This window comes from Oratosquilla oratoria, chromosome 11, assembly GCF_046742065.1.
Source record: "Oratosquilla oratoria isolate Oo_2021 chromosome 11, ASM4674206v1, whole genome shotgun sequence".
Lineage (NCBI taxonomy): Eukaryota > Metazoa > Arthropoda > Malacostraca > Stomatopoda > Squillidae > Oratosquilla > Oratosquilla oratoria.
Genome location: NC_134787.1, coordinates 62246561 through 62272471, shown reverse-complemented (window position 1 = coordinate 62272471; position 25911 = coordinate 62246561). Strand labels below are relative to the sequence as shown.

General features: G+C 37.3%; 1 protein-coding gene across 3 annotated transcripts in view; it reads left to right on the top strand.

Moving 5' to 3' along the window:
• Positions 1-25911, top strand: part of LOC143029861 (protein spaetzle 3-like) — a 135541-nt gene that overhangs the window by 76723 nt on the left and 32907 nt on the right. The window contains exon 1 of one of the 3 annotated variants that reach the window (XM_076192979.1): positions 6548-6771. The exons of the other annotated variants lie outside the window; for them this stretch is intronic. Within the exon in view, the coding sequence (XP_076049094.1) occupies positions 6745-6771 (27 nt within the window). The 5' untranslated portion in view covers positions 6548-6744. Of the gene's footprint in view, positions 1-6547; positions 6772-25911 lie in introns of those variants that run through there. 3 annotated transcript variants of the gene reach the window in all.

The window sequence follows — 25911 nt, the reverse complement described above, 5'->3', positions numbered from 1 at the left end:
CCCCCCCCCCCCCCCCCGACTGATAAGACTAGAGGAGAGAGTTGATAAGGTGATCGAGCACCTGGAGCGTAAGTCAGGTAACGTAGACTCCATTTTTCAAAGAATTGAAAGGTTGGAACAACTAGAGAACTCTAACAGAAACTTTACTGAAGAAATTGCGGAACTAAAAAGAAAGTTTAGGAAATGTAAAGGAGGAGAATGAGAAATTGAAGAAGAATAGTAATGAAAACAGAGAGAACCTAGCTACAGAAGCTAAAAATTGGAGAATAACTCAAGAAGGGAATAAGGTTTCATTCACTGACATAGTCAAACAGCAATGAAAGAACATAATGAAGACTCAGTTATTAAAGTGATGAGACAGAAGGAGAATATAGTAAGAGAATTAAGCTGACAAAAAGAAATGTATAATTATATTAGGAATGGAAGAGAAACATAACCCAGATAGAACTGCAAGAATCAAGGAGGAAAATGAAAGAGTAAGCAGTTTATTAAAAATTAGTCCAGGAAGATGAACCAGAAATTATAAAGGAAATTGAGGAAAAAATTCAGACTCGGAAAATATAGTACAGATAAGACCAGACCAATTAAGATTAAATTCTGGTCACAAACAACAGCAGAGAAAATTCTATCCAGACAGGGAAACTAGCACCAAATGATCAATATAAAAAGGTATGGATAAAAAGAGAAATGAATAAGGAGGAAAGAGAGGTAGAAAAGCAGAAAGAATTGAAGCTAAGGCAAAAAACGAGAAAAGAACGGAGTCAGAGAAAGAGAGATTCTATTGGAGAGTAAGTGAACATGAAAATAAAGCAGTTCGACATACTAAAGAAAAACATAAGGGAAACAGAGAACACAATGGAAAGTGGCAGAAAACTAAGAGTGTCTTACACAAATATAGATGGATTGATAACAGGATTGAATGAACTGAATGATTATTTGAAAGAAAAAGAACCGGACATAATGGGAATTGTAGAAACAAAATTAAAAGGCCCACTACCACCCAACAGTGTAGGACATGATACATACAATTATTGGATTAGAAACAGAGAGAAAAAACAAGGGGGTGGAGTTATGTTCCTGACTAAGAAGGATATAAACGTGAAAGGTGTCATATATGGAAAGAATACAGTAGAGATGATTATGATAGAAGTGGAAGACCGAGATAAGAAGAGCAGAAAATTTGTGATCAATTATGTGCCTCCGAAAACAGCCTCATGGGAGGAGAGTGAACATAAAAGTATGTTAGAGGACACAAAGATAGCATTAACTAAAATAATGGAAGACGGAGGAAGAATAGTTATGATGGGAGACTTTAATTGCAAAGAAATCTGCTGGGAAGAAATGACAGTAAAGAGTGGTGATGACTCGTGGGGAAATGCTCTACTTGAGATGATTACTGACCATTCAATGACACAATGGATACAAGAGAACACTAGGTATAGAAATGAAGAACCATCGAGGCTAGACTTAATAATTACATCTGAACCTAGAATAGTGGACAAGATTGAATATAAAAACACCAATAGGTAAAAGTGACCACATATTGATTGAACTGGAACTTAATGAAGAAAAATATATGAAAAGAAATGAACAATATAGAAAAGGAAGAATGATGTATGAAAAAACAAACTTTGATAAAATAAGAGAATTCTTCCAACAAGAAAACTGGGAAGAAATATACAAAGAAGAAACAACAGTGGAAGAGAAATGGAATATTTTGACAAAAATTTACAAAAAAGGAGTGGAAAAGTATGTCCCAAGACAAAAACAAGAAAAAAGGATATGTAAAATGTTGATACAACAAATGTTGTTAGGGAGTTAAAGGACAAAAGAGACAAAGCCTGGAACAGATGGAAAAAAGACAGAAGACCTGAAAAATGGAAAATATATACTGGTTATAGAAATGAATATGTACAAAAAGTGCAGAGAGGAAAAAAGAAAATATGAAAAAGATGTTATAGAAAAGTGTAAAGATCAACCAAAACTATTCTACAGATTTGTAAACAATAAACTGAAAAACAAACAAGACTTAGAGAAATTAAGACAAGGAGGAGTTGAATACACTGAGGAAATGGAAATGGCAGAAATTATGAACAAACATTTTAAATCAGTGTTTACAAGGGAAAATATACAACCTGAAGAGATTGAGTGGAAGGAAAAAGTCCCCCCTATGGAAGAAATAGAAGTAACAAAAGAATGAAATATTGACACACTTGGGTAATTTTGATGTCAGAAAATCGCATGGGCCAGATGAAATAGCAAACTGGATTCTGAAAGAATGCAGGAATGAACTGGCAGACAAAATACATAGCATAATAAGCAGTTCCTTAAAAGAAGGAAAAGTTCCAGAAGATTGGAAAAAAGCAAATATAGTACCTATATATAAAGGAGGAAATAAAGAAGAACCTACCAACAATAGACCAGTCTCTCTAACAAGTACAATAGCAAAAATATGTGAAAGAATTATCAAAAGTAGATGGGTAAAATACTTGGAAAAAAACAACGTACTAAATCCAAGGCAATTTGGATTCAGACAAGGACGATCATGCGTCACCATTTTAATATGTTTCTATTCAAGGCTAATAGATATAATACAAGAAAGAGATGGATGGGCTGATTGTGCATTTCTAGACCTAAAAAAAGCTTTTGACAAAGTACCACATAAGAAGTTGCTTAAGAAATTAGAATATGAAAGAGGAATACAAGGTAAATTGCTAAATTGGATGGAAGACTTTTTGCAAGAAAGAAAAATGAGAGTAGTGATAAGAGATCAGCACTCAAAATGGAATGAAGTAATAAGCGGTGTCCCGCAGGGAACAGTTCTGGCCCCAATAATGTTTGCTATATATATTAATGATATGGATGAAGGAATTGAAAGCTATATGAGCTTCTTTGCAGATGATGCAAAATTACTGAAAAGAGTGAAAACTGAAGAAGATTGTGAATCACTACAGAGAGATCTAAATAAAGTACAAGAATGGAGTAGGAAGTGGGAGATGGAGTTTCAATACAAAAAAAGTGTAGTATAATGGAATTTGGAAAAAGCAAAAACAGAATAACAGGATCATATAATTTGGGAGAAGAAGAATAAAAAAAGTAGAAAATGAGAAGGACCTGGGAGTCATTGTTATGAATAATATGTCACCTGAGAAACATATAAACCAGATTTTTGGAGAAACTTATAATTTAATAAGAACAATCAAAGTGGCATTTACATACCTGGATGAAGAAATGGTGAAGAAAATCCCTAATCACCCTGATAAGACCAAGATTGGGAATATTCAGCAACAATATTGTCACCAAGAACAAAAAAATGTATAAAAAAAATTGAAATAATACAAAGAGCAATTACAAAACTGGCACAAACACACTCAAAACTATAATATGAATAGAGAATACAAAAACATTAAATAAAGACACTAGACAAAAGAAGAGAGAGAGGAGATTTGATAGCTATTTACAGAATCCTGAAAGGCAAAGAAATTACTGATAGAGAGAATCTGATAAAATGGGATGACAGAAATACAAGAGGACACGGAAAGAAAATAAAAAAAGACAGCTATAGAAGAGATTTTAAAAAGAACAGCTTTCCTCACAGAGCAATAGACAGTTGGAACAAGTTAGATGAGAAAGTGGTGTGTGCAAAAACAATACATGAATTTAAAAATAGTTTAGATAAAATGAGATATGAAGACGGGACCCCCACGAGCATAGCTCCCCTTCCCGTAAAATACAACTAGGTAAATACTAGGTAAATACACACATGAGCTCTGAGTTCTCATCCGGGAGGGTAGTAGTTGTCGATCACGATTCCAACACGTGATCGAAGACCATGGTGAATTATATACACATGCGCACGCGCGTGCACACACCCACCCACCCACACACACACACACACACACACACACACACACACACACACACACACACACACACATACACTTGCACTGTATGTGAGTGTGTGTTTGTATGCTTGTGTGTGTGTGTGTGTGTGTGTGTGTGTGTGTGTGTGTGTGTGTGTGTGTGTGTGTGTGTGTGTGTGTGTGTGTGTGTGTGTGTTATAGTTTTTGTAATATGATATTTTTTTTTTTTTTTTTTTTGCATCCGACCTAGATATGGATCAAAAGGTCTCCTGTCGGCATGCTCCGCCTTTGTAATCCTTTGTAATCCTTTGTGTGTGTGTGTGTGTGTGTGTGTGTGTGTGTGTGTGTGTGTGTGTGTGTGCGTGCGTGTGTGTGTGTGTGTGTGTGTGTGTGTGTGTGTGTGTGTGTGTGTGTGTGTGTGTGGTGTGTGTGGGTGTGTGTCAATAGACAAGTGTTGCGACATAGACTCCGCATTTTCCTACATCCCTGTGGAATGTCTCGAGCGACCTCAAGAATGGCCTCCCCTCTCTATCCACTTCGTTTTGATTCACGTCGAAAGAAGACATTACTTTAACTTTGCAGATGATCAGTTCTCTCATTGATCAACCAGTGAGCAGGGTCATCCGTAAGATGAGCCATATCTCCTTAATACTGTAAAGTGGCATTCATCAATAAGTACATGTTACCTACCTCGCATTGTCATGAACGAGTATATCCAAGTACGAAACATGTTATCATACTGACACCTATAACTCTCCATTGAGGCTTTCTGAAGCTTTTATTTGCGCCTTCAACTCCACGATAAGGGTTGAAGTCTCACATACATACAACGAAACAGGTTACGATGGACTTAAAGGTAAATTCTTTAGTCATGCCCAGGTAGCTGAAACACCATATAATCCTACGGAGATATCGCCTCTAAGAACCCCTTTGGTACCCAAATAAGGGCATCTAACGTTTCATCACTCACACCACAATCGACCATTTGCAACTCGGTCACGTCCACAACAAACCCGAACGCTCAAATCTTGTTTTTGGACACAGAAACCTTGACTTTACTTTTGTGTTTATTTACCCCCAATGGGACAAAAACAAGTATCAATTATTCATAAGTCTGCGAATAATGCAGTATCATTGTCAGAAGAAAGCTCAGCGATCCAGGAATTCCTTTTAGGAGAGGCGCATTCACTTTCATACTTCGAAGCCTAAATATATTCCTGCTCATACAGTAGTTGCAAATCAGGTACACCAATTGTCTTTTCTCATAACAATTGTATTGTCACTTAAATTTCTGTTTTCCTTTCTACATTATACCGTATTTCACAGTCCATAAATGACTATTGCCTTCTCTATTACATGATTATAATGTTTATGAAAGCTATAGTTAAGTGAATCAACCATGACAAAGAAAATGACTGTGTACGATAATTTACACTCGTTAGTATATAAATGATATGTTTCTGAATCTGTGCTTACTCAGATCATGTATAGATGGATGCAATCTTAGAGAAAGTGTTTTGATATCTTTTTTTTTATATTGGCGTAAGATTTAGTGCTAGGGTTTACCGAATACCTCATCCCATCACTTTGTTCAGGTGCTGAAACAAAATTTGTCTACAATGAACAAAACATGAAAGATTGCCAAGGTCATTTGTAATCAAAACTTTTTTCTTACAAGTGGAGGACTGTGGAAAACTGAGATTTGTTTTACCCGAATGAGTCAGAACCAAGTCGAAAGGAAAATGAAACTGGTAGACTTTTTTCTTTTTTTTTTAACGTTATGTAGTAACCGAGTGGACAAGGGCGCCTGTATCTGGAGGCGAGAAAGTAGATGGATGGAGGGTTTCTGCCCCGCTTAAAGCCCCTGTCACACATTCAAGATTCTCGTTAAATCTTTTGAATTTGAAAACCTGGGAAACGACTTTGCTTACAGTATTCTAGACTTCCACAAAAACAATTCAACAATGTGTTTAATATTCGTACAAGTTTAACTTCTCTTAATTTTACATTCATCTTCTCAATATGTGACACAAATGTGATTTGACATTTGGAGATTCGAAAAATAAAACATTGTGACCTAAGTTGTATCTGCTCAAACGCTCAATTTAGTCGCGGATGTGTGACAAGGGTACGATCTAACTTGTGACGTCACTAAGGGAATATGACCTTCATTCCCCGAAATCCAACTGAGACAATTTATTGTTTAGTCACCTCGCAGAGCGGCCGATGAATGAAAAGTCGCAAAGAAAAAAAAACATAAAAACCAATCTATTCTTGTAATATATCGGTGTTTTTCATCTGAAAAATGTATCGTTCGTTATAAATTAGTTTCAGACAAGCAAACAACGTGTCTATTGAATAATATAAACAGGCACTCGCTTCCGTAAGGACATTTGGGCAAAACTATCGTATGTTTTAATTAAATCCACATACTTCTAATGATTTTTTATTCCGCTTATACCCAACGTTAAAGATAATTTTCTCAAATACATTTTTGATCATACTACTCAGACTAACTTAACGTTTTCTTTATGACTTTTGTGGATTCTCTCACTGAGAAATTAATAGAAAGAAGCTTGGCTCACTCTGAAGTGAAAAACTCAACAGTGTTTACCTCTAATGTGGAGAACCATGTGCCCCATGTTATAGTTCGTCTGTAGATATGAATGTACAATATGTTTCAGAATTCTGTTCGCGATTAGGAAAGAACTAGTAATTTAAGAACTACTAAAATAAGCTAACAAGTATTAGATCGAGGTGTGGATTGCTACCTAGTGTTGTGTGATAGAACGACAGATGTGTTGATCGTATGGAAACACAAGTGCTGTTAGTGTGAAGATCTAACAAGAGCAGTCACAACGTACACGGACGCATATTCCATATGAAGACCAAGATCATGAACACCCTGGTGAGTAAAACTTAGACGATTTTTTCTCTAGATGTGCAAAACTTAGACGATTTTTCCTCTAGATGTGTGTAAAACTTAGACGATTTTTCCTCTAGATCTGTAAAACTTAGACGATTTTTTCTCTAGATGTGCAAAACTTAGACGATTTTTCCTCTAGATGTGTGTAAAACTTAGACGATTTTTCCTCTAGATCTGTAAAACTTAGACGAATTTTTCTCTAGATGTGTGTAAAACTTAGACGGTTTTTTCTAGATGTGCAAAACTTAGACGATTTTTCCTCTAGATGTGTGTAAAACTTAGACGATTTTTCCTCTAGATGTGTAAAACTTAGACGATTTTTCCTCTAGATGTGTGTAAAACTTAGACGATTTTTCCTCTAGATGTGTGTAAAACTTAGACGAATTTTTCTCTAGATGTGCAAAACTTAGACGATTTTTCCTCTAGATGTGTGTAAAACTTAGACGATTTTTCCTCTAGATGTGTGTAAAACTTAGACGATTTTTTCTCTAGATGTGTGTAAAACTTAGACGATTTTTTTTCTAGATACGACAAGGTAATGCTAAGGTGTAATGGGGTTTGTTTCTGTCCTTTGAGTACAATGGTTCTAGTTCAATCACCGTAGAGCTTCTGGTGAGGGTCTTTTTCCTTGGTTCCCTATGCACATAGAGCAAAGTTGAAGGCTTTTGTCGTACCCAAAGTCCTTATCACAATAGCTTCTCACCTTTAGCACTAAACGGTTCCATAAATTTTTTACGTCATTGGCAGTTTCCGTCAACTACATCGAAATAAACACCAAATATGACGACGGAAGTCTTTGTTATTACAACGTTTCACGTGACAGTTTTATCTAGTACCAAGTTGAAGTAGGTGGGAAGAGGAAAGATTGGAGTCTTATTCCGAGTATTATTCTTCACTAGTTTCGCTATACTCAAACCATGTATAGATGGATGGAGTCTATAAGCTTATAGCGAAACTAGTCAAGAATAAAACTCAGAATAAGACTCCAGTCTTTCCTTTCCCCACCCACTTCAACTTGTCAGAATGTCTCAACAAGTACCAAGTATCAAGTACTTGATAAAACTGTAACTAGGGAGACGTCGTGCTAATTATAGCCTCCGTTCTCGCCTCGTGTTTCTTTTGAGGTACTATCGAACTCAGTGCTGAATGGAAGGATGTGTGATTCAACCCTGAATTAATTATCGGAGTCTTTCCTCAGCTAGATAAGAACACTTGACGTTTTCCCAGAATGCATCCAGGCACCAACTGTATAAAACCTGAAATGGTCAGGATTCTGTTCCTTGAATAAAATCATCCGACGGCAGTAAAGATAAAACATGAGTATAAGATAAGATAAATAAGTAAAGGAATAAGAAAATGAATAAAGATATTAATAGATAGAAATAAAAGTTAATTCTGCACGATTGAATAAGTGAATAGCTGTTCTCATCAAACCTATCGTCAATTTTATGCCCAGATACTTCGAGTCACTGAGGGGAGAGAAGAGTTTGAAGAGAGAGCAATTCTCCACGGAGAGGGAATTTGAGTGCAGGTTGCAACTATGAAATGAGAAAGTGAGTGAGTGAGTGAGTTAGTGAGTGGGCAGGTGAGAGAGTGAATGAGTGAGTGAGAGTTAGGGTGAGGGAGAGGGATATATGGGACGAGATGGGAAGAGAGATAGGAAGACAGATAGGGAGGGAGATGGGGAGAGAGATGGGGAGAGGGAGAGAGATCGGAAGAGAGACGGGGAAGAGAGACGGGGAAGGGAGACGGGGGAGAGAGACGGGGGAGAGAGATGGGGAGAGAGAGATGGGGAGAGAGAGATGGGGATAGAGAATGGGAGAGAGATGGGGAGGGAGACGGGGATAGAGAATGGGATAGAGAATGGGATAGAGAATGGGGAGAGAGACGGGGAGAGAGACGGGGAAGGGAGACGGGGAAGGGAGACAGAGGAGAGAGATGGGGAGAGAGAGACGGGGATAGAGAATGGGATAGAGAATGGGATAGAGAATGGGAGAGAGATGGGGAGAGAGACGGGGAGAGAGACGGGGAGAGAGACGGGGAGAGAGACGGGGAGAGAGACTGGGAGAGAGGCTGGGAGAGAGACTGGGAGAGAGACGGGGAGAGAGACGGGGAGAGAGACGGGGAAAGAGACGGGGAGGAAGATGGGAAGAGAGATAGAATCTGTCTAAAGTGGGGGAATATTTCAGTCTCCTCCTTAGCAAAGAATCCTGAAGGCATCTTTGAGATCAGACCGGATTCTTCTCTTTGTCATAGCGCGAAAATGGACAGGGAAGAATGGCTAATGATTGGGCACAAAGGCCATGTATCAAGAGTTTCATTGATCCTTCCTACTCTTTGAACTCCCTAGAGTAATAATTAACTTTTACAACAATTTCTCCTTCGTCTTTATCGTGGAGACTTTACGGAAAATAACACAAAATATCTCTTGTAAGTGTCAGTGAGCAAATTGGTTCTATCGAACTACTCAAATTTTATAGTGCTATTGTTTTATATTATAGCAAAATGAGTTTCGATTTGATGTCTTGACCATAGATGACAGCCTGATAATGTTCTTCACGAGGAAGCTGCTTAGTAATAAACAGTTTATAAAAAAAAAATAGTGGCCTGAAAAAGTCTGATAAATTCAATCCTGACACTAATCAAGTTGATTTCTTTAAGAACTTAACCAAGACGTTCAGTAATGCTAAGACTTTGATCTTTACAATCTTGTGCATGATGTCATACCTGCCTGGTACCATTTCCAAGATATTGATCTCGTGTACTTATATATCAAGATAAAGTTATGATATAAAACCTGGCTGAAATGCGATTTGACGACATGTCGTTTCACGCATCGGTTAATTTTCATGGTAAGCAAAGTTTGTCCACGAAATAACTCGCCCATTATGATGAACTGGCCTTGGAAGGATAAGCTTAACGGGATTAAACAAGCATGTATCCTGTAAACTGGTTTAGGGAGTTACTAATTATGTAACAGTTTCTTGGTAAACCGAAGTGAACCGTTTTGTTATCGTGTTTGAAGAATTCAAAGATTTACTCTCTATGACTACTCTTTATATCACAGTCTCCCTTGATAACCGGTGAACCTTGAATTCAGAAAGCAACACTTTTTCATAACGTATCTATGAAGCATAAAGTGAGGATTATTCGTAGATGATCAAATTCTTTCTCTCTTCCTTGAAAACCTGAGCGAGGTACGATGTTTTGTTTGCACTTAGGTGTGCAAGCATTGTACCCTTCAAGATCGAAAAAAGTTGTCAGCTTCAAGGAAAAGGTCTTCGCTTCTTGTTGTCAACTCCAAAGCATGGAAGAACAAGAAATTCTTCTTTGAATCTTCCACACTGATTTATCACACGAACGCCTGAAGTTAGCATCAGCAGGCGCATCAGTAGACTTATCGTGTTAAACTGGAAATTTGGCTTAAGCTGCCTCTTTTTTCTTCTTAATTTTTTTCCCTAGTAGTCTTTATTTGGCTGTCTGCGAACATAACTTATGTTCTTCTACGCACATTATCTTTTGAAATACTTCTGTGGGCATCTGTTTAAAGTCATTGCATACAATGTAAGTGAAACGAATTTTACGTTTAAGACGGGTAATTGTATATAAATGTTTGTAAACATATATATATATATATATATATATATATATATATATATATATATATATATATATATATATATAATGTATATGTGTGTGTACAGTATATGTGTGTATGTGTGTGTATGCGTGTATGTATATACATGTATGCGTGTATGTATATACATGTATGCGTGTATGTATATACATGTATGCGTGTATGTATATACATGTATGCGTGTATGTATATACATGTATGCGTGTATGTATATACATGTATGCATGTATGTATATACATGTATGCATGTATGTATATACGTGTATGTATGTATACACATGTATGCATGTATGTATGTACGTGTATGTATGTATATACATGTATGCATGCATGTATACACATGTATGCATGCATGTATACACATGTATGCATGCATGTATACACATGTATACATGCATCAGGATGTTTGATTATATCACATTTGCCTAAGGGTTCGCCTTCTAAGGCGATAGCCGATCTATTCCTTTGTAGGATGTATTGTAATTTGTCACGCATCTCTCCATTGGCTGATGTTGTGATTTGGTTGGGGTGGATAGGGGTGAGGGTTTGTGTTTGTCTTACAGTGTTGATGTGTTGATGGAGTGGTTCCTGGATTGGGGAATTGTGGAGATGGACTGAACAAATGTATGTGTTCTCTTTAATTTTGCGGTGTTGGTCTGAGAGATTCGTTAACATCGCTAGGGTGTGTTTATTTTCTGATACTATATCCCAGGAGGACTCCAGGGTTATGTTATTTATTCTTGACGTATCTGGGTCAATTATGACATCCTGATGTATTTACATGTATCCATTTATGTATTTACCTGTATCCATTTATGTACATACGTGTATGCATGTATGTACATGCAAACGAAAACGTTTAGTATTCCAAACTTTATTTTCCCTGTGGTTTCTGCATGATAATTTTGTCACGCGTTTTTGTGATTATTTTATATATATATATATATATATATATATATATATATATATATATATATATGTATATATATATATATATATATATACTGTGTGTGTGTGTACTGTGTATGTACTGTATGTATACATATGTATGTATGTACTGTATACATGCATATACATATGTATATATGTACTGTATGTATACATATACATATGTACGCACTGTCTAAACTTTATAATTTTATTGATAAAAATGTGGTGGCCCACTCGTGTTTGTATCAACATTGTATGTACCCTGAGGATGTCTTAATAGAAGAAAGCGCTCGGTCATCATTTTATTATTTCCCTTGGTTGTTTTCTGCATGTATATATGAATATATGAACATACTGTACGTCTGCATATGCATATGTATATATGAAATGTATGTACTGTATGTACGTATGAATATATGTATATATATATATATATATATATATATATATATATATATATGTGTGTGTGTGTGTGTGTGTATGCATGAGAAATCACATGATCTCGTGATTCTAGATATGCAGAAAAATCATCAAGGAAAATAATAAAATTATGGCCGAACGCTTGCTTTCGTCTATTTAGACATCTTGAGGGGGCATGTATGTGTGTATGTATATATATATATATATATATATATATATATATATATATATATATATATATGTATATATATATAATATATGTTTATATGTATGTGTGTGTGTATGTGTGCATATGTATGTGTATATGTAAGTGTATATTTATATGTATGTGTATAGGTATGTATACATATGCGCATATGAATGTGCAAATGTATGTACATATGTATGCGCATATGTGTATATATATATATATATATATTTGTGTGTGTGTGTGTGTGTGTGTGTGTGTGTGTGTGTGTGTGTGTGTGTGTGTGTGTGTGTGTGTGTGTGTGTGTGTAAATATATATACATACATGCATATACCAAAGGGTTTTTCTGCCTTACAAGGGAGGTAGCCAAAGTCAAAGGCATAAATCCACTCCCACCCACTTCATCCCCACATACTCCACTCCCATTCACCACCCCTCCCTCCCTCTTTTCTTGGTTCTTCCTGGTTGACAGGTTATCCTTGCATCTCGCCCACTGCCCTGGGTCAGAAGCAATGTAGCAAGACACAGTGCACCCACAGCAAGGCCGCTTCATTTAATCGGCGACCCCATTCTCTCTCCGTCCCCTTGTGCAGAAAGAGAGGACGAGGAGAAATCTCTTCGGGCTGCGTCAAGATATTCACACATACTCCCACGCCATCCCCCTACCCATCCCCTTCCACTCACCCCATCTCCTGTCTTCTCCCTACCTCAACAGACGTTCTTCTCTTTTCCAATGCCCCTTTTACCCCATCCATCTTATCATTGGTCGCCCCCTCATGTTCACTCCCCCCACCTCTGCCTTCCATACCTCTTTTACTAATATTTCTTCACTCGTTCTTTCCATGTGTCCAAACCATCCCAACACTCTTTTATCAACCTTATCTCCCAGCTCCCTTTCCACCCCCGCTCCCCTCTTCACCTCCTCGTCTCTCACTCCATCCAGTCTAGTAACTCCTACCTTACTTCTCAGGCATTTCCTCTCAAACACATTAAAACTCTTCCTCTCTTTCTTTCTTCCTCTCTTATGTTCCATGCTTCTGCCCCATCCAGTGCAGTCGGCACAATCACCCCTTTATACAATCTCATTTTAGCATCCATTCCCAAATGTCTATTTCTCGTTACATTTTTTAATTCACCAAGGTATTTACTTGCTTCTCTCAATTTACATTCTAATTTTACCTCTACTCATTCCTTTCCCTGAAATTCGCCCCCAAATATCTAAAGCTATCCATTTCCTCCAATCTCGCTCCCTTAATACTCACTTCCAATTTGCTATCATCCTCTCCCCTTGTACATCTCATCACCTTACTTTTACCCACATTTATCTTCAACTTCCTTCTTTCACACAAAACTTCCTCATTAACATCCTCAATCCATCCTCTGATCCTGCTACAAGCGCAGTGTCGTCAACAAACAACAACTGACTTATTTCCCATTTTTCTCCATTTTCTTCAACCATCTCTAATCCCCGGCCCATTACCCTTGCATTTACCTCTCGCACCACCCCACACCCATGAATAAATTGAACACCCAAGGCGACATATCACATCCCTGGCGAAGTCCCACCTTTACCTCAAACCACCCACTCTCTCTCCATTTCTAATTCTAACACAGGATCTACCACTCTCGCAAAAACTATTGACTCCTCTTAAAAGCTTTCCTCCTATTCCATGTATCTGGAATACCCCCAACAGTGTCTTCCTGTCTACCTTATCATAAGCCTTTTCCAAATCCATAAAGGCCCAAAAATACATCCTTACTTTTCCCTAAAGATTTCTCACATATCTGTCTAACCACAAAAACCTGATCCACACAACCCCTACCTGTCCTAAACCCACACTGTTCCTCTCCTAATCCTCTCAATCAAAACCCTCATATAATCTTTCCCAACTACACTCAACAAACTGGTCCCTCTGAAACTACTACACTCACGCTTGTCCCCTTTTTCCCTGTAAAGTACAACTATATAGGCACTCCTCTAGTTCTTCGGCACTCTACCCTCTTTTAGACAAACAAGCCCCTGGCTTCACCAGTCCGGCTGCGCCGGGGGGCTTGGCCTGCGGTGCACCTCGCTTCGCTCGCGGGGGGCTACGCCCCACCTTCAAACAAAGGCTATAAAATAAACAACTGTAAATTATTCACCTCTTTTATTTTCGTCATTTTTGTTTTTTAGAAGAATATTTTTATTTAGACTTGCGCCCACGTGTTTTTAGTCTATATTTTGGTGGAGTCCCGTAGATCCGCTCGAGTCCCGTAGATCCGCTCGAGCCCTCAAGATCCACTCGAGTCCCAAAGATCCGCTCAAGTCCTCTAGATCCGCTCGAGTCCCAAAGATCCGCTCGAGTCCTCTAGATCTGCTCGAGTCTCAAAGATCCGCTCGAGTCCTCTAGATCCGCTCGAGTCCCGCGACCGCGTATATGCGATTTATACCCTTACAGGGATGGCCCGTGTCACGGGGTCCGTCATTGTAATCTTTTTGCCGGATCCCCGTTCAAATCGGTTAGGGACATCGTGACATTGAAACATTTTGGAGAATTTTATTTTTTCGTCCCGCTCTCAGCCAATCAGCCGTCACAGGTTGAATGTACACATGCCCTTGATATCACGTCGGGCCCTGCCAAAAAAATCGAATAGACCTTTACTCTCGGACAGGGGTCAGCGTGTCCGCATTCTGCCGGGTTCTGACGGATTGGGAATACCGATCGGGTCACAGATTTTTAGTAATAGATATCAAATAACCTCACCATCCAGTCCACCATCACTGTACCTCCCATTTTTAGACACTCCATAATGACACTCATCAAATCCAGGTGCCTTACCTGCTCTCATCATTTTAATAACTGCTTTCATCTCATCTCTCCTTATTTCTCCTCTGTTTTCCTCATTCATCACTCTCATTTTCTTAATATGTCTATCTGTGTGCACATATATATATATATATATATATATATATATATATATATATATATATATATATATATATGCATATATATATGCATATATATATATATGCATATATATATGCATATATATATATATATATATGCATATATATATGCATATATATGTATATATATATATATATATTATATATATATGCATATATATATATATATGCATATATATATATATATGTATATATGTATGTATATATATGTATATATGCATATATATGTATATATGCATATATATGTATATATATGCATATATATGTATATATGCATATATATGTATATATGCATATATATGTATATATGCATATATATGTATATATATATGCATATATATGTATATATATGCATATATGTATATATATGTATATATATGTATATATATGCATATATATGCATATATATGTATATATATATGCATATATATGTATATATATGTATATATATGTATATATATGTATGTACATAAGTATATATATGCATATATATGCATATATATAGTATATATATATAAATATATATATGTATATATGCATATATATATGCATATATACATATATACGCATATATATGTATATATATATATGTATATATATGTATATATATGTATACATATGCATATATATATATATATATATATATATTTATATAGATGTGTGTGTGTGTGTGTGTGTGTGTGTGTGTGTGTATGTGTATATACATGTGTATACATATATGTTTGTATATATATATATATAATATATGTATATATATATATATATATAATATATGTATATATATAATTGTGTGTGTGTGTGTGTGTGTGTGTGTGTGTGTGTGTGTGTGTGTGTGTGTGTGTGTGTGTGTGTGTGTGTGTGTGTGTGTGTGTGTGTGTGTGTGTGTGTGTGTGTGTGTGTGTGTGTGTGTGTGCGCGCGCACAGTTACTGAATGACAGATCTGCTGGTTTACTTTTCCATTGCTGCAAATATTTGTGTTGACGTGGATCGTCTCGCCCTGCATTCCCGCCACCAAGAAACGTTTTTCTTGGTGCCAATTTCACATTTGCTCACATTGCTGTGCCTGCAGCTGCTTTTCATCAACCATCAGACAAATCCGTATTACTGGTACCGAAACTCGTTTTGCAAAGAATAAAATTGCTGGAGCACCAATCAGGCAGTGTTACTCTTTTTGTACCCTTTAATCCGCTATCATATCCTGAAGTGAATAATTCATTCAAAATTATAGATAACTGCAAGTGCGTGATTCAGGTCCGGTTTCGCTATAAAAGTTTTATGCATCGCTGCAGAAACTGTGGCGGTCACCCGGATGCGACTGGCAGCGGAACAGTTTCGAGACAAAAACATGACCAGTTACCAAAAAATCCGCATTCACGTATGCCTACTCCCTCAACGCACGCTGACGGCTAAGCCTTGTCAAATTGTTGAATGGAGATGGATCCTTCACTGTTTTCTTTGAAGAAGGTTTCCCTTAACTGAATCAGCCAGAACAACGTGTAGATCGTCTATAGTATTAATAGGTTTATCGAGCTGGGTTCAAGCCTTCATTTGCGTATGCTGAATAAGATTGCCTTTGGAATGGCCGTGACAAACGTATGTATTGTCAATACTAAAGGAAGAGTTAACTATGTAGACATTGAAGCATCATGTTAAATGAATAAAAGGGACTCGGAGGAACAATGATATAAAGGAACAGAACGGAAGAGATTAATCATCAGCCAAAAGCCAAAGCAATCAGCACCTCATCCGGTCTCCTCCCGTACCCGTCACGATTATGACATGTCTGACTTTTCTTCTTTTTGTTTGTCTAGTGCTCCGCTAGAACCTGTCTCACTGCAGCCTGATAACTAGACAGTCCGGTTTGGCAGACACAAGCACCCACGGGATCAGTAATTGGCTTGGAGAGTCTCGATGTTGAATTATGGAGCGGCAATCTTGCTATAACAGATGGGGATCCGACTTGCTTGTTGACCGTGAATTCGCGACCGACACGCAGCGTCACACTGCCGGCACGTCGTGGCCATGAAAAGCGCTTGACGACAATCCGAGTACTCGTTGGCGTGAGTTGTCAATGTTCGAGGTAATTTTTTTCACTTTGAACACTCACCTTGCGTATCGTCGATGAAAAAAAAACTTGAAAAAGGAGAGAGAGAAAAAAAGAAAAGAAAAATAAAGAAAAAATGCTCGTGTATATAGTATATATATATATATATATATATATATATATATATATATAAATGTATATATATATATATGATGTAAGCGGAATAAGAAACACAGGAGTCTTAGTCTTGAGTTTATTTCTGACTAGTTTCGCAGGTATGCTTTTTCCTTTGAAAAAGCATACCTGGGAAACTAGTCAGGGATAAACTCAAGACTAAGACTCCTGTGTTTCCTATTCCGCTTACATCAACCTGTCAGAATGTCTCAACAATATATAATATATATATATATAACATATATATATATATAATATATATATATGTGTATATGTATATGAAATGTGTATGTGTTTGTGTATGTGTGTGCACTAAATTGTCTGTGTCAGATAATTTTTCGTTCACAGTTCACATACTATACCATCCCCCCACCAAGAAAGTGTCAATTACACTGAAGGATGCAACACTACATAAACTTCCGATAAGTGCTGTATAACAAGTTTCCAAAAGCATTTGAATACAAGTTACATGCCTACATTAGGAGGCGTATGGGTCTGGCCAAATCTATCACCTTTGCCTGCTGTGTCTAGACTTCTAGGACAGTTTATAGTGATTAATAATCTATTCCAAGTCTACATCATGCAAAACAAGACCACAAACAAACCCTCCACATCGACACACACTCTGTGAGTGCAGTTCCTTTATGTGGAAATATAGGACTGCAGAAGTAACTACCGAAAAACAAATATATAAAAATAAAAATAATAGCCCATCACATGAAAATGGTTGTTGTAGTCATCATCCATGAAAAGTGAGGTGAGTTCACTCGTGAAAAGATATAAATAGAATGAGCTAGATCGTGTATGACGTCATGTTGGTGCCTATTCGGTCACTCTGTCCAAGACGCCAAGATGTTGGTCTCATAAACTTGTATCAGTATATGTGCATCATATAAAGTAAGGCTGAAATGCATTGCACGCGATATGACGTCATATCGTTGCTTCATACACAAAAAAAATTATGAAAATAATTTCACCTTATACTCGTACATATTTTTGTAAACAAAACCATTTCATGATATTGATAAATTTGTAGGAAGAACCATTCTCCCCAGAAATCAGTGGTTGTGTACTTTTAGCAAACGTTTGTTGAAGGTGTGTGAAAAGTATGTTTGTTTGATAACTGTAACATTTGAAATTTATCAATGTAAAATCAAATACAGTAACAAAATAAATTAATTTTGATTAGATATTTCTCTTGCTATGCGATGCTACGTAAAGTATGTAATATGAACTTTTAAACAAACTTTTAACAAACTTTGAATGAAAAAGTACTATTTTTTTGTCTCAAGTATAAATAAAATGCCTAAAACTATATAGACAGCGTTCATTATGTATGATCTATGTGAATATGTATTTGAAATATCCTAAAGAAAAACACTATTTCATCACATACTTCAAACATGCATGCTAGTATATGACAATCTTTCAGCAACCGTTTGTATAACATTTGCTTTCTGGGGGGGGAGGGGAGAGATGCTTGGTTGGGTGAAGGTGTCTTATCTCGCTTACTGAGACATCTTCACCCACAACTCGACGTCATAAAATCTGCGCCCACAGGAGGCAGCGAGCCGACATCCCTTTGTGGACTTCGACGGATTTATAAAGTCCATCTGATCTTCAAACATAATAGAGGTGATGTGTCAATATCTGTAGTCAACGGGAAGCGTTTCATCGCGATGATTCGAAGTCTTTTAGGGTTGAAGGAGTCATACAAAACTGAATAAAGTATTCTTCTGGTAGCTGGGATAAAAGGAAATGTGTACTCCGAAATGGAAGGGGTTAATTGTGGCGCTCCCCCTCAGAAAAAAAAAAGAAAAAAAAAATGAGTGGTCATCCTTGTTGAAGATGTCTGTCTTAGCCTCAACCCCAGAAAAGAAGGAAGAAATTGTTGTTTTTGGACTCGTACCAGCCCAACTCACAGACACTACTTTCTCATGAAACTAAATTTTATACTAGCATATTCTGCAACTTTCCGTAGTTTTTTTTTTTTTTTTTTTTATGGAACAAAAGACGACGAGAAACCGATGTAGACTGAAAAAATCCTCACCACACAAGACTCACCGTATAAGTACGGGTGTAGACTTGTACAAATATAGTAAGAAGAAAATTTTCCGTATCTGGTATGGGCATTATTGACTCACTCGTACATTTATAGAACCGTTGAGAAACAAGAAACTACTTTCCACAAGCAGGAAACAAAAGTTCGGATTGTTTGAAACATTGCAAGAACGTTAACAAAATTAACGTTTCCTTACGTATTGACTAGTTTAATCCAGTAGACACTTTGAAGATCTTCTGTGAATAGCCCTATGGAATAAAGTCCTATATTGTCCATCTGTGTTACGGAAATTTTTCTACTGATAGAAAAATAACGATATACATTTCTTTACCTGTTGTAATTCCTTTCAACTGTCAACTTGAATCTATCCTCTACCACTCCTAGATCTCCAACATTCCTTCTTCCTCTGCTCCTTTGAGAGAGTGATAAGATTAATTATCGCCGCCAAGAAACTCCAACACGTGTCGTTGTGGATGACGAAATGGTAATAACTAGGACCTCTGAAGGGGAGACTGGAACTCTGATCGCTGAAGTAACGGCCGAGAGCAGTACCACTACACTATCGAGCCGTGTGTGTGTATTCATCATTGTCTTGGATCACGTGTTGGACTCGTGATTGACAGCTATTCACCCTCCCGGAAGATAGCTCAGAGGTCATATATGATCGATCTATGGGTAATGCTTTGACCTTAAACGCACACGCACACACGCACCCAACTCCCTGCCCACGAGAGTTGGAGTAACGACTCGCAGCGCAGCGATACTGAAATTATTTCAGCCTGGGCGGGATTCGAACTCGGACCGCCGTAGTGCCGACCGGGAAATCTACCACTGCGCCACGAGTCGTGTGTGTGTGTGTGTGTGTGTGTGTGTGTGTGTGTGTGTGTGTGTGTGTGTGTGTGTGTGTGTGTGTGTGTGTGTGTGTGTGTGTGTGTGTGTGTGTGTGTGTGTACGTTTGTGCGTGCGTGTTACTGTGATTTGTAAAACTAACAAATGACACAAAGAACACCTTTTCTTCTTGAGTACTATCTTTGGCAGTACCATTTACTTGCGGACGATTTACGCGTGTCTACTTTTTCCTTAACTCTGCCACCTCGCCTCGGAGAGTTTGGGGCAACCGTCAATGTTCTGGAGTGTTGGCGAGACGAAGGGAAAGGCGTCTCTGCCTGCACGGCCGGGCATGTGTGTCAAGGTGGCGGTATAATGTGGCGCTGCCGAGGTCGCGTACCACAAACGACTATCGACGACCCAACGTCACACGTAGCTTCCCGGCGTTGGCGACTTGGCTCCTAAAAGATTATGTGTACGGGGAAAGTCTCTGTCATAATGATATTCTGAATGGACAAAAAAATGGCAATGGAAATAGGATTCCGAGAGTTTTGAGGTGGATTTCATAATGAAGGCGGGATTGAGTGTTCGGTGAGCTACATTCAATAGGTTACTTGTATTAGCCCGACTTTCAAATATATATCAGGATTATTGCTTTGAAATTAAAACTCGTTTACTGTGATTTATTCTGATTTTCGTTCTGAATGGTAAAACACCATGACAAAGAAATATGAAATTGGAGTATTCTGTTTCAAATTGCGTCTACATGCCACTTCAAAAGAAAAGAAAAGAAAGATAAGGATAATGATATTGATATTGATAATGATAATAAATAGATAATGAGGATTATGATAATAATGATAGTGATGAGATCATATAATTATTTATAGTTACTATTTGATTATCGTGTTTCTCTGTTGAAATATAAATACATATTACGGTTATGTAAAACACTAGCTATATAATAATATTGTACTTAGACTTAATGTTTCTCTTGCCCTATATTTATAGATCTATATATATACACCCATCTCTATCTTTCACCATATATATATATATATATATATATATATATATAATATATATATAATTGTGTGTGTGTGTGTGTGTGTGTGTGTGTGTGTGTGTGTGTGTGTGTGTGTGTGTGTGTGTGTGTGTGTGTGTGTGTGTGTCTGTGTCTGTCTGTGTGTGTGTCTGGTCTGTCTGTGTGTAAGGTCACAGCATTACCACATGTAGGGTCATATAAACAATAATAGGAATCTTATCCAGGTGGGTAATAGCTGTCAATTACACACACACACACACACACAACACACACAAGCGTATATATGAGTATATGTAGTATATGAAGATTAAACGACCAAATTGGTCAATCTCTTAAGACTAAAAGGTCCAAGTTGGAACATTTAAATTCTGTCTTGACTAACTCAGGTCGAATTTAGTCAGCTTAGAGGAACCTGTGACCGATAAGGAGTTAGTAAACTCCTCTGAGAGAGAGTTAGTTATCCTAATTAACTTCTAAAGTGCTAGACATCCTAGCTGGGGCCTTCAGAAAAGTACTGCCCAAGAACAGACAAACTTGTAGATCCTGAGGCCAGAAACTTGTGGACGGGAACGTGTTAATAATGCATAGGTTTTGTAAGGGTGACAAGAGTTGTTGTAAGTACAAGTTACAGTGTATGAACGTGAGCCGTAGTATTAAAAGGCATATGCATCTGGGAAAACAGTTTCAGACACCTACACTGCGAGTAATAAAGGTTAAGAAGCAGCACCCAGGCCTTGATAAGAGGAGCACAAAACAGGTTTACTTTGTAAGCTGGTTTAAGAGATTTAACTCCTCTTGCTCCTTAGGGCAATTTTGGTTAAAGAGAGATTGTTTTATTCATTAATCAACTGTATTGCGACTCGTGTAACAAAAGGGCTAAAAGTATTTGAAGAATGCTTTGAAGGTGTAGATCGCCAATGTTTTTCTTACTATTGGTTACCGTCCAAGACGGGGACTAGTTTGGGCAGTACTTAATCATGTTCAGAGGCACGTTGTTTATGTGTACATGATGCAATGCGGTTGGACCTTTAGTTGATGATCGCCCGACATCATACCCCGTGATGATATTAGGTGTGTTGTTCATGTCTGGTTAAGAACGTGGGTATTATTATAATCTTACATTATTACACAATTCCTGGTGAGATGTGTTTATAGCGACATGTTTGATATATTTGGTGTAGCCTTAAATCTATAAAGTACTTAATGGCCCACATTGTTATTACATCCTGCTCACTAACAAGAAGTCAGCTAGAGTGGGTTCTTGTGGCTATGAGTGCGTGATGAACTTTGTGTCACCTTCCGTGCAAAACTTGGTCGACATGGACGACCTAAGTGAGTTTTTCAACTCTAAATCAAGAAAATATTTGTATTCATATACTCAAGCTTATCCACCAACTTCAAGGAGTTAGGTATATACATTATGTATATATTGATGTACTCTGTTAGTATGTTGTCTTTTAGAAATTGTTTAAAACTACTTGGTTCAATACTGACATTTTTTAGTTCTTCATTATCTTGCACATACGTTAAGTAAAACCCATACACATTTTCAAATTTATCTAATCTGCGTAGGATGGTGCATTTTGTATAAGCCAAAATTACTATTGGTCATATCGAATGGGTTGTGATTCATAAAAAAAAATGCACAGGTGTCTAAATATTTATTTGTGAAAGACTTTATTTGTATATGTCTAGACAATGTTTGAATGTTATGTTGTGTTAAACAGTTACGTTGTAATTTTGGAGGCATGTGTAGATGTAACATTTTGTTGTACGAATCCCGCTTTATAGTTTACTATTATAGTAGAAATAGTTTCTTGTTCAATGGACAAGGCTCCAGCCAACGTGCCTGACCGTGCTTGGAAGTAAACACCTTTTACTGGACATGTGAATTCATAGTTTGTAAGGGAACTTGCCTCTGCTTGAGTGGATGGGAATCATGGCATAACTGTTTTTCTGTAAACGGGTTTTATGTCCTCGGTGTTTATTGTATGTCACGAGTTTGGGCTGGCAGCTGGCTTCTGGGAGAATTTGTGTCGTTCTTGATCATCTCTCTGAGAAGAACTGGAGAGAATGATCAGTGTCTTGGTTGTTGTTGTTGTGTTGCAATGTAGAAGCAGTTGAAAAGAATCTGTTAACTTTCTGGTTTACTCACCTACTGGAGTGGCTGTTGTTGATCAATAACGGTTTTATGCTAGTCGGTTGTTGATCAGTAACGGTTGTTGATCAGTAACGGTTTCATGCAAGTGATTTCTGCTTGGAAGCTTTGACATATGGGACTGATTCTGTAGGTAAGACGACCGTGTTTCTCCCAAATTACACAGGTTTTGTGTCGCTGTAGGCGCTGACTCCTGGAACAGAAACATTTTCCTGACTCGATGGTTTATGATATGCTGTTTATGTACTCAGTCACGACACTTGTTTGAAAAAAAAAAATCCTTACGTGGCTCGCACGTGAACCTGAGGGCTTAAGCAAAGCGTTTTTACATTGCTCTTCTTAGAAAAAAAAAAAATATATATATATATATATATATATATATCTTCTAAATGTGATCCTGATACAAGTACGAAAATTATATAAATTATCTGACATGCCCAATGGATGATAGCTTTCTTGCAAAAAGCCGCACAGATACGTTGGGATTATTACATACATGATGACCAGGAGATTGCACCAGCAGCAGGGACCCAAATGAAAAAAATAGAATCCTTTCCCAGGGTTCCTCTTCTCTGACTTTGAATACTTTGGATCCCTTTCCACTGCGCTTCGAATAGCATCATGTTTTCTCATCCACACAGTTCCCATGTCATTATAATATTTGACATTATAGCAGAGGAAAATTATTTATTTATTTTATTTTATTTATTCATTTATTATTGTTTATCTATTATTTATTATTTACTTATTATTTATTCATTATTTATCTATCATTTATTTATTATCTATTATTTATTTATTTATTATTTATTATTTGTTTGTTTTTGTTTATTTGTTTATTTTGTTTATTTTTTGTTTATTTGTTTTTGTTTATTTGTTTTTGTTTATTTGTTTATTTGTTTATTTATTACACCAAAGGGTGACACTACACATAACCATACGATCCCAAATTCTCAGATATTTGCAAGAGATTCGTTCTTCAGAGAACACGCAGGCTATATGTATCTATATATTCAACAGTCACCAAAGTATTGATGACGCCTGAGTACGTCTTCTAAATTATTTTGTGACAAAAAATATCTGCAAATAACAATCACCATGATTCCCTGCGATATTAAGTCAGTAACAAGTGGATATTCAAAGCCAGCGTTTCCCAACATTTTCCGACCATAGCACCCCCTGCTGTCATATCTAAGCAGTCCAGCACCTTTATCTTGTTATTAGAAGGATAAACGAAAGTGAAGTGTACTGCTTGATGATTTATTTTCTTGATTCCTTAGAAATTAAACAAATTGACAATATTGTTTGTAGAAGAAACAAGGACACCCTGGAAAAATAAAATAGCATGGAAAAAGTCAGATATGCACAACTGGGTAATCAATGATACATATATCAATGTGATTTTTGTGTGCATCACTTCCTTAGAACTGAAACAAATTGACAGTATTGTTTGTAGAAGAAATAAGAACATCCTAGAATAATAGAATATCACGGAAGAAGTCAAATATGCACAATTGGGTATTCAATGATACATATATCAATGTGATCCTTGTGTGCATCACTTCCCAGCACACTTTATAATTGATTTCAGCACCCCAGGTTGGGAAACGCTGTCCGAGGCAATAGTGAGCCAGGGTGTTGTCATTGGATGCTTAGGAGAAGTGTTACATATGAGCTGCATTCGCTTCACTGGTCGGTAGCCCAGACGGAGCCGGGTACACGTTATCTTGCGTTGAAGAACACAAGTCCACTGCATGGATACTTATGGTGTTGAACGAAATTTTCATGATCCTGAATAGACGCATTGGCAACGCCTTCAGCAATTGCACAGTTGTGAGTAAATATGCGTTTACACCAAGCGAATTGAATCGATTCATGAAGAATCAACACGATTCATGAATCTTGTTGATTCGCCACACTAGTTTCAATGTGACCGTTTATTACGCCAGGAGATTCGAGTCGATTCAAATCATACCGATTCGCCTGGTGTAAATGGTTACATTGAAACTAGAGTGGCGAATCAAAACGATTCATGAATCGTGTTGATTCTTCATGAATTGAATAGATTCTATCCGTTTGATGTAACCGCAGCCTGAGGAAACGGTAAGCGTGACGTATCATCTTGTATCACAAAAGGTAAGATGTAACAGTTCCAGCAGATGAGCTGATACGAGTAGATCTATATCACAGACAGACCATCCGAGATAATCATCGGTGTCATTGGCCAGGATTCCGACGTAGGAGGAAAACTACTTATGGATTACCATTGAGATCACGGAGTCTGTGGCCAGCTGAGCATTTCTGGCCACGTGTTGGTATGCAGGGGTGGGAGATTATGGAGCGAGGAGGGTAGGATGTGAATCACAAAATAATTATTATCATACCACTGTTTCTGGCCCGTATCGGCAAAGTAACGGAATTCGGGAGTAAGTTTAGCTTACAATATGTAGATGCAATGGTGGCATAGAATATTCCTTGTGTGTTGTACATACGTATTTGTAATATTGTTTATTCATTATTGTATATTTAATGTATTATTGTGAGAATCTAGTGTTCATATCAATTAAGCGTGTGTTTTTCCCGCCAAGTCTGAGCTTGGAAGCGTGGCTTAGCGTTGGAGTCAGTGTAGATTACGCCTTAAGAGTGTACGTACGCTTGTTTCTGTAGTGCTAAATTATACTCGTATATA